General features: G+C 40.1%; 1 protein-coding gene across 9 annotated transcripts in view; it reads left to right on the top strand.

Moving 5' to 3' along the window:
* The window catches only part of trpm3 (transient receptor potential cation channel, subfamily M, member 3), a 137,838-nt gene that overhangs the window by 20,449 nt on the left and 104,655 nt on the right, over window positions 1-12,734 (top strand). For 5 of the 9 annotated variants that reach the window (XM_069523951.1, XM_069523947.1, XM_069523949.1 and 2 more), the window contains exon 1: window positions 8,137-9,196. The exons of 2 other annotated variants lie outside the window; for them this stretch is intronic. In XM_069523951.1, coding sequence (XP_069380052.1) covers window positions 9,107-9,196 — 90 coding nt within the window. In that variant the 5' untranslated portion in view covers window positions 8,137-9,106. Of the gene's footprint in view, window positions 1-8,135; window positions 9,197-12,734 lie in introns of those variants that run through there. 2 more of the 9 variants (XM_069523945.1, XM_069523950.1) reach the window with 2 other exon arrangements.

The raw sequence follows: 12,734 nt of genomic DNA, 5'->3' as shown, positions 1-12,734 counted from the left end.
TATGTACTAGAAGTAAAGATAATACTGCATAGAGTGATTGTTAAAAGTTTGGGGCGCCCTGCTTAGTCAGCACTAATCCCACTCTAAGACATATCCCAGCGTACAAACACTTTTTGTAGCAAGCTTAAAGTCTCTCTGTTCGCGATTAAGGATTTACACCCACGCGTCCTCACAGGTCACTTCAAGTTCTGAGATATTTTTAGGCCATCTTTCACAAAAAGCATGTTTAACTTCCACCCACAGATTTTCAATGATGTTCGATGTCAGGGTGCTGCGAGAGCCGTTCCAAAAGCTTCTGTTTGTATTTTGTTTGAAGGAGTTCATTGTGGATTATGAGGCATGCTTAGGATCATCACTTTGACTTTATTGCTTTCAAAAACATTTGCTTGTAGAATTCGCTGACATTTTGTGAAATATATTTTTCTTTTTGTTTGTGCAGTGTTTCTTGTTCCAACGGCTGCGGCACATCCACACAGCTGAATGTTTAGAGGTATAGGTGTATATAGGTATAACATAGCCACGTACCCTATTGTAGCTCTAGCTTATATCTTGTATAAGACGAGCACACGAGACTCACCCTGCTTCTCCTCTGACCTCTACTCTCTTTTCTGCGTTCCAGTAAGTTCAGTTAAAGTACCTGTTCAACATTCATTAGCTCCAATGCAGACAAAATCATCTAAGTTTCATTTGCCATTTTTGGTAGTACACACATAGTTGCATAGAAACCCTGCTGTGCACCCTGCTAGCATTTTGTTATTGCAGAACACACAAGTATAAATCCTCACGGCAGGCTCTGCAGCGATCCTAAATATAAAACAGGCTGAAATTGCTTAAACTTTTGTTTGTCTGTTGTCACAGTGACTATTCAACTTTTGTAGGTTCATGAAAAGACAGTTAAAGCAAGTAAAGACTAATTTGAATGTTTATTTGGTGCTGGGTTTGCATTTTCTGTTTTTCACTGCTAAAATCAACCAAATATATGATTTTAGAACTTTAGCATACAGCTGTTCCTTGATTTGAATCTATTTTATTCCACCTTGCAGAGACTTGCCAAACACAGTATTACCTGAAGTTCTTTGTTTTCTAAATGAGCCTCAACCAGTGTGTTATAGATTGTTTTAAGGATGCATTTCATGTGGTTATGTTGATTCTGTATCTAAACATCTATCTTATAGTTTATATTTTTCTTTCTGCAATTATGAGACAGTTGTTGTTTTTCTGCTTTCGCGTGTGGGGAATGTAAAATGCCACATAAAGCATTTCAACTGCAGATAAAAAAGACTCTTGTCTGCTCCGTCCTCGTCTAAACTAAAATGTTGAATTTATCTGGAGGGAAGACTTTTGATTTCCTCTTTCCTTTCATTAGTCCAAACTTTCATAATTACATTTTCAATTCAGTTTTATCTCACCTGCCTCTTGTTTCACATGTGTCTCTCAACAATCAAAACAAAGCAAAAGGTAGACAGACACTTGATGTGTAGTAAGAGGGAAGTAAGGGCTGCTATATTAGATATTGGTGAAATGGTACTGATAAAGCCACAGTAAAATATTTTCACTGAGGCAGCCAAGTGCTTACAAATATGAAAAAGAATGTGTTGTTATAATTAAGCCAATATTAAGGTCAACTTAATATTTTTTATTATTCTAAGACGATCCTGGACAGTTTGATCCTCCAGATCAGGATGTGTTGTGTAAAAAGAGGATGACGGATCTGTGTAGTAAACTGATGATTCGATGATATGACAAAACACTATGTTACGCTATGATAAAAGAAGCTTAAGTGACTGCTGCATCGACAACCCCTGCAGGTCATTAGTTTTAATTAGCACCAGCTTCTCAGTCAATTACCTCTGGCATAACTGATAGCACCCTTGTTTGTCATTTTTACCTGCCGATAACATTTAGCCGTCAAGCTAGAAGCCTAAATGTCAGAGCTGAAAACTGTGGACCTGATTTGAGGGCCTCAATGTGACAATCTGTGCGACATGAGGAAGCATTGATCTGCATGAAGACGTTGACGTTATAACAACTATGATTGGATGCATAAGGGAGTGTGGTGAGTGATGGAGAGTAGCAACAAAAATAATGTGGTGAAAAACGGCACATTCTAAGAGACTCAGTGTGTGTGTGTCTATGTCTGTCTGTGCTTATGTATGCATGTGGTTCCATCCCGCAGGCTAATAATCATTGCCTCTCTCCAGATGGAGGAGTGTACCCAACTCAGCAGAGGCCTTCCTGCTTCCTCAGGGCAAGGAAAGTAGGGGGTAGTAGTGTGTGTGTCTGTATGTTCGTGTGTGTGTGTTTGTGTGTGTGTGTGCGTGTGTGCGTGCGTACATTTGTGTGTGTTTGTGTGAGACATAGAAAGTGCGAGAGTGTATGAGCGTTTGTGTGTATGAGTGCATATGGGAAGTATTGAACTGTCATTTACCTAGAATCCTCCAAGGGATGATGATCAGCTAGAGAAGAGGGAGAGGAAGCCAAATCAGATAAAGGCTTCTGGCACCGTCAATCTACAACAGACAACTTTGTTAACACCTGCAGTCACTCAATTTACTGAAAAATTGATTCATTGGGGGGTTTTTATCTGTGTGTGTCTGTTTGATGGACATATTCATCCATAACACTGTAGCAACATATAGATTATTCAGAAAAGTCTTTACAGGCAAAGTTGTACTAGATATATTCTGAGCCAATTGTTTAATACAGACTCTACCTGCACATTCTTCACATCAACACACACTGTTCTGTGTTTCACTCTACTGTAAACTGATAGTTTATCATTGGAGAGTTTCAGCACACGCCACCTTTAGACATGTACTTCGCACAGCTCTTCCCCACCCATGATTTATTTCAGATTGTTAAATTTGGTATGTTTGTTCTAGGGTTGGGGCAATGCATCGACATCATTGATGTCATCGTTTACGTAATTATGTCGAATTGCGAAATGGGTGTCGACGCGTCGTAAGGAAGGTGGCTGCACACAGTCAAAGCATGGACTCATCTGAAGAGCAAGCTGAAAAAATTGCCCTTAATCATCTAGCATAGGTCACCAATAGGCGGACCGCTGTCTGGAATGGACCCAGAACACTTTCTATATGGACTCAGACCTGTGATTAACTTCTGCCGGAGCGTTTCTTTTTTAACCTGCGCTTTTTCCGTCTTTACGGTTGTAAGTCCTGGGAGCACACTGTAAAGTTTACGTCACTGAACAAGAGAAAGTGGAGAGACAAGTAAAATCTGTTTGGTTGTTGATATTTGTTGAGATGTTTATATGTGCAGTGTAGTTATATATTAAGAAAAAAAGATAAAAGGAAACTCAAATTATATCTTTATTTAAGTTTTCTAAAATTAAGCTATTTATTTTAAGATGCCATTTTCCAAAGCTCTTTATTTAGTTTTTAAATGCAAATCTTATTTTACTTATCTTATTATCTTATTAGAGGACCCTCCAGTTCAGTGTGACAATTAATAATATGCATTGTTGAAGTACTATTGAATTGCACTTTTGGAGAGATATGTGACTTTAGCAGTTTGGACTGGGCTATTTTTAGTTGTGAAATTGTGCCTTGCGGTCTATTTTTGTGTTTTGTCAGATTTGTTTGTTGTTAAGAGAAGATCATTAGATAAATATAACGGAGGTTTTTCGTGAAGTTTTTTCCCACAATGCATCATGAAAAGTAGTGCACACCGATGGTCACTAACCGAGCAATATATACCATCTAGTGAAGCAGGGAATAGTGAGTGAGTGATTTGGGACACAACCTCTGTGATTCCCTTTGTCTTTGTCAGTTCGTCTGGTACTTGTTTCACTTCAGTTGTGTGTTCCAGCCATTACTTTTTTCCTAGTGTTTCTTAGTGATTCTTTTGTACTTCGTTGTTTGGACCATGCTTTGCTTCAATATTTTTAGTACTTTTGATTTCCTTTGGATTGATATTGGCTGGTATTAAATGACAGTTTTTGTTGTTCATCCTCACCTGGCTCCTGTGTTTGGGCCATCCTGCTTTCCACATATTTTACACTATAGTCCCATAGGATGCAGAGATACCTGAAGAGATGTATTTTGGAACTATGCATGATGTACTTTTTTGTACTTCTTCATGACATCACATAAAGCAATACAAGCTTTATTGATTATCTCTCTTGCTGCATTATTAGTTTTTTTTTTTTACCTTAGACTGATCACCTCCAAAGATTACACACACACAGACAGGAGTGAGAACGATACCCTGCTTGCGTGGTTATAACATCGCCCAGGGTAATGATATTCCACAATTCCAAACTCAGTGAGCTCCATTCCTTAACAATCTTTTTCTGTACAAACACTCAGAGAGGATTCACATGTTCTATATGAGCAAGCAGCTTCTTGGGAACTCCTTTCTTTTCTTGACTGACAGGTGGAAATTGGCTCCTTTCTCACTCCTGTCACAATGCAGGTAGGCAATGTCACAAGGTCTACTTGTAGCAGAGATCCCCTCAAAGAAGAATTGGAATACAGAACACCCACTCAGTCTTATTAAGCATAAATGTGCTATTCATGCTTACACGCAGATGATGAAATGTACAGTTTCCGCACAAGTACAAGGGTCATGAGTGGTTTATTCAGATGTTCAGTGATGTGCACACACATAGTGATGTGCACACACATTTTACATTTACATAACACTACATAAATCCACACCTAAAGGCACTAGAAAAAAGTCTTCTTCAGTTGGCACATTACTCACACTGTGAGTACAGTATATGTTTAGATTCACTCTGATGAATAACACTCTTCTATCTCTAACAATTCTAACATATGTTATTTATTGTTTTTGCTTTCACCATCTGACACGCTCCCATTGCTGAAGCACTTAAGTAATTAACAGCAAACTGCCTCCTCAGCCAAGTTAGCTCCCATTGGAAGAAATGAATCACTGTAAGGGAATTAAATCTCATCTTGTCTGTTCTTGTTCTTCACCAGTGTTTAATACCTTTCTACGCTGTGATAATTAGTTTAGCCAAGAAGAGTGAAACGATAAAATGAACCAAGACACCCTTATGCAAGGCATGTTGAACTGATGCTCTCTAGTGGCTGAAATATGTATGTCTTTAATGGCAGGAAGATAATGCAGACATGCCATGCATCTTCATGCATTTAATTATAACAAGGCAGCCACTTTGGTTTTGTGGTGGTAAAATAACTTGTGGTTTTATAATTATTCAGATTTGTGTATACTATAGGGTTGTGGCTGGAGTCATGATTGAATACTGGGGCTGAGGCTTAGGTGGATATTGTGCATTAGAAGGTTGCCATCTAGAGTCGTGACGCAGGCAGTGCAGAGAGATGAAGCTGTGTTTGCAGAACCATTTCATGGGGTGAGATGGAGAAGTGTGAACTTAAAGGGTTAGGGGGCACACTATCACTCCTTCCGTTGACACACACACACCCACACACCCACACACCCACACACCATCTCCACAGTGACTAGCTGTACTGTTGACAGACAGCTCTCCCAGAGGTCTTGCAGGTCCTCAAGGACCTGCTGGTCAGTGAGGTGTTGATTCTTAACGTCGGTCCTTAACTGTCAGGGCAGAATGCCCACTAACTGTGAGGTGGTGACTCGAGAGATTCATTAGGGAATTCACTGATACCCCACACTGTCATTGATGTATTAGAATACCTTGCCAGCACAATGGAGTTTGAGAGCATTATGGCAATGCATCTTTCTTTTTTTTCATATTGTGCTGCATTAGAGCACCTAATATTATTATAATTTCATCTACGAGAGAAAAGCACACAATGACAGCTTGTCCTGCTTCACACAAAGAGCTGCTTTAACAACACCAGAGGTTAATTTTCCCTTTAGGTCTGTTTCTATGAAAACTTATAAGGCCAACTGTTCCGTTTGTATTCCACGTCCATATTACAAGCTTATCTTTTATTTGTACCGATTTAATGTCTCTGCCAAGCAAGAGCCTGTGTTGCACAGGTACAGTCTGATATTTAATGTAACAGTATTCAATGTGACATTAATCTGAACCATTTAAAAACAATGACAACACACAGTGCATCTAACCGGAGACATCATGGGTTGTCATCAACACCTTTGAACCCTCAGTGTTTTTATGTGCACACCAGAGGATCAGATCAAATCGAATCACTCCTCCACCAGCCCAAACATGCCCAGTCTGTCACAAAGAGAGTTGATAATTTGTGTTGTTCATCTCTTTTGTTTTGACAAGCTTTTGGGTCTTTGATTATGGTGTTTCAGCAGTTCACTGGAGATAGTCTGAGGGACTAGAAATAGAAAGAATAGGTACACTACATTCAGAACACCAACAAAGACAAAGTTTTTGTCAGTGTGCTTAATAATCAAGAATGCAAGTCTGATCTGATAAGGTTTTCTATTATAGATACAGTATATCACATATTATACAGCTCTGTGGATGGATGAGGGTTTGATCTTATAGCATTCACTGAAGGCAATTCTCCTGGTGCCCTAAGACAGGGAGACTTACACTTCTGTGGAGTGTTTTAATAATGCTTAGTTTAAAGATGACCGCAAGCCTTTGTTATCAAGGTCCTTAAACGAGGTACAGCATAAAACTCTAATTAAAAACATTCTAGCTGTAAAGAGAGGACATGTGATAAAGAGTGCAAAGTTTGAGGAATAAAAAAATCATCAAATATGTAAAATCAAACAAAAATGTGATTAAATATTCATATAACAAGTAGCTGTGGCCACACTAAGGTTTGTTTGACAGCTTTCACACCAGTCCAAAAGAACTGGAAAACATAGGGATATGGAGACCAGACTTCATAGGATGGTGGATGGTGGGTGGCAAAAAGCAGTGATTTTACATCTTCCTGGGAAGGTGAAGTGACCCTTAATAAAATATGTACACAAGGAACATACTGGTGGTCGCTGTACTGTTGGCGGGATGGCACCGGTGGTCTCTGGTGGAAGTATATAAAGTGGTGTAAAATGGTCACAGCCGAGGCAGATGTTATTGGTGATCCTCAGCTCTTAAAATCAACCCACTCCTTCTCCATCTCATCATTATTATGGAATTTAAATAAGGAGAGAAGTTTTGCATGTAGCCAGCTCACAAACTGCAGTAGGTGAAGCAATCGAGCCGGAAAACACTGATGCCAATGTGCTGAAGTTGATGTCACGTTTATATAATGTTAAAGGTCCAGTGTGTAAGATTTAGGTGAAAATGAACTATTGTCAGAAATTTAATGTAGAATAATCCTCATGATGTTTTCAATAGTTCGTTTCATCTAAATTGTCTGAATTGTAGTTTTCTTTACCCCAGAAAAGGCCCTTTATATTTTAATACTTTAAATTTACAGGGCGGGGGTCCTCTCTACAGAGGCCGCCATGTTTTTTACATTAGTCCAGACTGACAGACTAAAACCTTTTGAGTTTTTATGACAGCTGAAGCTGCCACAGGTTGAGGTGAGGTGAGGGGTGTTCAGCTGCAACATGCAATTTCAATACCAGATATCACAAAATTCTACACGCTGTACCTTTAAGTAAATTTCCAGTTTGTCCTGAGCCCACCTGGAAAATCTTGAACACAAAAATGGAGTTTAATGTTCGAACTCTTCAGTTCAGTACTATAGCATTCACAGTCTTTACACATATTTTCAGCAATTATTTCCGGTTAAACAAAACTCATTTATAGATAATAAAATTATTTTGGTAATGTTGATTCAATTATTTAATGTCTCATGCTGTGAAAAATTTAGCCTCGTAAACACGTTATTTTATCTGCCCGGATTGACAGAGAAATGCTTATTTACACTTGTAATGCATTTGGTCCAAAAAGTGCTATTTTGGGTCTTAAAGATTAAACAAAAATAATATAGAGATGTTAAATTCTATTGTGTTTTCTATTAACATTATTTTGAAGAGACTGAGTGGCATCAGAGGCTGTTTAGGTGCATTCAAAATTGTATCATACAATATGAAAGTCACATCAGCTGAGCTGTTTTTAGTGGCTTTTTTTTATTCTGCTTCTTAATGTGCAAATCAGTAAGTAGGTCGTCCTCCTCTTCACTGCCACGGCACCAAGTTGTTTAATGTGCTTACATCTTCAAGCTCCATCTGAATCCACTCTATAAGACAGAGCTTTGGCTGTGCTACACACATTTCCCTTTCGACCACCACACAGTGCCTCATCACATCTCTTTCGCTCTCCCCTCTTCCTATTCTCTCTCCCTCTCCCTCTTTTTCCATCTCTCCTGTTTTTTTCCCATGCGCAGAATCAATCTTTTTTTTGCATCCTTTCCCCGCATAGTTTCAATTTCAGCCTGTTCATCTATTGTATTGGATTTTATTTTGTCTCCCCCTCTCTCTCTCTTTTTCTCTCTCTCCTCTCTCTCCATCTCTCTGTCTCTCCCCCTTCCAGTCTCTGTCTTTTTTTTTCTCGTCTTGGAGACAGTAGTGTGCATGCAGCCTCAAATCTAAGCTGCTGCCTGTCAGGCTGCTCCGTTTATGCGCTCTGCGCTGCTCTCGTTTCCTCTTCTCTGCCCTCTGCGCTATACCGCACTGCACTGCTTTGCTCTGCTCATCTCTCTTCTCCTTTCCATTCCTCTTCTCACATCTTAATCTCTCTTTCTTCTCTTTCTATCTTCTTCCTTTTTCTCTATCTGCATCCTTTTCACATTTCAAGCTCTTTTATCTGCTGTGCATTGCCGTGCTCTGCTCTGTTGTTTGGGAAATTATTGTTCACTCTGGGTTTTTTCGCGCCACCGCTCTACACGCTCCAGCTACTGGTGGAAGAGGAATCAGATGCTCCTGGTGCTCCAGGTTTGGCTTGCTTCGAACTCTTTGGATCTGTGTGGACAGAGTGGAGAAGAGGACAGGGAGGAAGGGTGGAGGGGGCAGTCAGCTGCCCAGGTGAGAGCTTCATCTGCTCAGGGAGGTAAAGGCTGGCGGTGTTGGTGGCGGCAGTAGCGGTTGTTTTTTGTCCGTCGAGGGTCATGCCCTGGGAATTGCGTGATTTTCAGCAGTTGGAGACCCTCTCCCATTTTTGCCCCCCTTGTGGGGCAGCATTGATCCTGGTGCCGCGAAAAGCTGCCGGGCACCAGTTCCTGCTCCGAGAAGAGTGGGCACCATGAACCAACTGGACGCGCCACGGCCACTCAACTGGACCATCAGAAAACTGTGCCATGCAGCCTTCCTGCCATCTGTTCGCCTGCTAAAGGTAAAAAAAACTGGAAAGAAGAGAGTGAGGATGAACTAGAAAATGAATGCCCAGGGAGATGTATCATAAAATATGTCAGGCAGCCACTCTGCTATCCTGCTGCTTTCCAAAGGAAGATAAATAGAGGTGTGAGGATACAAAATGAATGCTGGAGAAGCTGCTCTGCCACATCTCTGGCTTCATTCAACTGCATTTACAACATAACACAGTTGATGTAAGGCACACATAAAGAAGAAATAGATTGAAGGATTTGTTTGAAAATGATGAGAATTGTGGCAAAACTCACGGAGATTGGAACATAGAGGTTTGGAAGTGTGGGGATGTGCAAAGAAGAGTGGAGGATAAAAATGGAGACGGGGTAAAGTGTGAGCATGATTCTAGAGAGATGCACAGAGTGAGAGAGAGAGTGAGCTTAAAAGAAAAAAGGAAAATGTGTATAAATGAATGAGGGCTACAAAAATGAAGGAGGTGAGAGAACAGACAAGAAACAGGCTGAGAGTGGATTAGAAGGATCCATTGTTGAAAGAGAAAGAGGTTTACACAAAGGGTGAAGGTGACAGCATGAAATGTAGAAAGTTAAAAAGAGTAAGTAAAATAAATGTGCGAGGGCAGGAGGACAGGCAGATGATGAACAAAAGAGGCAGAATATAAAGGAAGCGAGGATTTGTAGGCATCACTGAGGAGAAATGTGAAATTGGAAATGACGGACAGAACTGAGGAGACTAAGGAAGACGGGGATGTGTTCAAATGAATTCAACAATGCACCTGAAAGTAAAGCCTCGTGGGAATGGGGTTTTTTGTATGCAGGTTGGGTTGGCAGACCACACTACCTCGCCTCATCTTCTGAGCAGATGTGTGGTACATGGTGTGCGAGATTGGATGCACTTATACACCCGTGTGTCAGAACATGTGCGAGTGCATCTGTGCGTGTGTCTGATTTCCTCTGTAAATCCGGAAGACCTTTATATGGCTTGTTTACACACATTTTGTTGCCTGAAACCTCATCTGTATTCATTCATGTGCTTTTATAAGCCAGTTACAAACACTCTGCAAGGAGGGCTATTGTTGGAGGTCTTGAATGCCTCCCCTTTGATCTGACTCTATCAAAGTGTCTCACAGAACAGTGGCGCTGTGATGTTGAACCTCACAACCACAGTGCCTGGGCTCAAGCATTTGCATTTGTATAGCCTGGTTAAATGAATATCATTGTAATTGGTGAGTAAATGTGTGTAGGATCCATGTGTGCATGCAAAGTGTGCGTGTGTCTCAGGATACACATGGTGTACTTGCTCACACGTGCTTGAGGAGGATGTCATTTTGTCAGTGACTTGATGCATTTGTGTGTTTACGGCATTCAAAGTGCTGCAAAGTGCTGTTAACGTAAACGAATATATTCCATTTAACAACAGCAACAAGAAGCTCCAAAAGTGCTCCAATATTTCTAAATTACATGTGATTTTATTAAGTAAAAGCTTTTTCGAACTACCTCTAAGTGAATTTACACACATTAGACCAATTTCAATGGTTTTTAAGCTGGATTCCTGAGTGACAGGACTGAATAGATTAAATATATAAAGTCAGACTTAGTACTGGAAGGTTTTAGCCCTCTGTAGGCTCAGAAGTAAACCAAATTGAGTTTCACTCGAATTTAAACCTGAAAATGTCCCAGGTTTTGTCCAAGATACTTGTTCAAATAATGTAAAAATAAGTTGTAAATATTATTTTAATTCAAGGTGGATTGTTGCTTCAAAGTGACTCCTTTTAACTGTTGCTGCTTTTGAATAGCTGATTTCTCATTTCGAGGTTTAGGTCTTACAGATTTGGTATTGGATGTTGCAGCTGAACCTTTAGTCTTGCTTATGTTATCACTATGGATGACGTGACAGAGGATTATGAAAACTGTGTTCACTGTATATCAATCCCTGCAGGGAGACATCAGGCTGTCAGAGTGATATTAACCGAATAGGCTTGTCATTATTGTTGGACATTTCTGCAAGACAAGCACTTCTCTCCCATGTCCCTCTAACTTATCACCTGCCCGCTGCTGCCAACTGCATTCTCGCTGTGTGCTTGTGTGTGCATTTGAGTGTGACTACAATTTAAAGGCTGACAGAGATGTTTGCCGTCTTCCTTGGGCAGGAAAATATCCAGCAGATTGCGAGTGCATACTTGTGTGTAGGTGTGTGCTTGTGCACAACCGTTTCTGAGTGTGTGCATTTATGATGTGGCGCTACAAGCGTAGTTGGCGTTGCAGCAAACATGAAGACTGCAGGCGTGGGTGTGTGGGCATATGATTTGAACCCTGTGGTCAGAGCGGGAAAAACCACTAGAAAAAGCCTCTAGTAAGAGCTTAATGTTAAGTATCAAATTGAGGTTGAAAATAAGGATAAACAAGCAGGACATTTACCTCATGTAATCACAACTACTGTACCATATCTGTCTCTTCAAAGCCAACCAGTGAAACAATCTAATCCAATTTAGTGCAAAGCAAACATACACAACCAAACGAACCTGCATCAATGCTTCGATGCAGTTAATAAAAAAAGCTATTACCAGTTTCACTATCTTCATTACCCTTAAGTAATGACCCTGTTGGAGCCTATGGATGTGTGTGCTTGAGACAGACCTGCAGCACGCTCACTTATTGATCAGCTGAAGATATCATTTTCACAGTGGCGAGGCCTTCCACCTGATGTGGAATTGGTGTCTTGTGTGTGTGTGTGTGTGTGTGTGTGTGTCTGTGTCTGTGGGTGTGTGTCTTGCTGTAGTTGTTTATTCATTTATTTATGTTTTGCTCTTTGGTCTGTGTGTCTTTTATGTCAGTTCAGTGAGATTGTATCAATATCAGTGAGACCAACGTGATACACATCGTGATGATTTACCTGCAAAATATTTAATATAAATATGAAGCAAATACATATGTACAAATAGATTCACCCCTATTGTGTTGCAGTGTGATTCATCATGATTCAACGTGATACTCTGCAATGTACAAGAATATATTGGGCAATTCTCCTCGGTAATATTTGATTTTATTTCTTTGATTTCTTTGCCCACAGCAAATCATAAAAAATTTACTAAAAAAAGTGCAATTTTTACTTCACACATTAGTTTCTCTAGCAGAGCAACTCGGTAAGCATCTCAGTTACACTCTTGCTTTTTTATTATTAAAATACATACAATTCTTTTCACAAGTTCTTTGTAGTGCAAACAAAAAAAGTCTGACAAAACATGAAATAAAACTAGGCCTCCACCTTGTCTCGAATCAGACTTCCTTTCTGTTCTCTGTCTCCAGTTACACTTTTATAACAGGTTGCAGGAGTAATAGTGAAATGTGCTCTGCCTCAGCAGAAGGATGTGCTTCACACTTCCAGTAGGTAGGCACACTCAGCAGAAAGTGGAGCTGTTTCCAAACTTTATAGCAGCACAGCACATTTTGCTTATTGGATGCAACTTGTTAAATTGCTCATCTCTCTTGAAAAATCCAAAGTGTCAGCAAACACGTGATTTGTTGCAATTCTTTGGAACGTGTAGCTCT

Source organism: Paralichthys olivaceus, chromosome 4 (assembly GCF_024713975.1).
Source record: "Paralichthys olivaceus isolate ysfri-2021 chromosome 4, ASM2471397v2, whole genome shotgun sequence".
Classification (NCBI taxonomy): Eukaryota; Metazoa; Chordata; class Actinopteri; order Pleuronectiformes; family Paralichthyidae; genus Paralichthys; species Paralichthys olivaceus.
The sequence above is the reverse complement of the archived record's forward strand: the minus strand, read 5'-3'. Positions and strand labels throughout refer to the sequence as shown.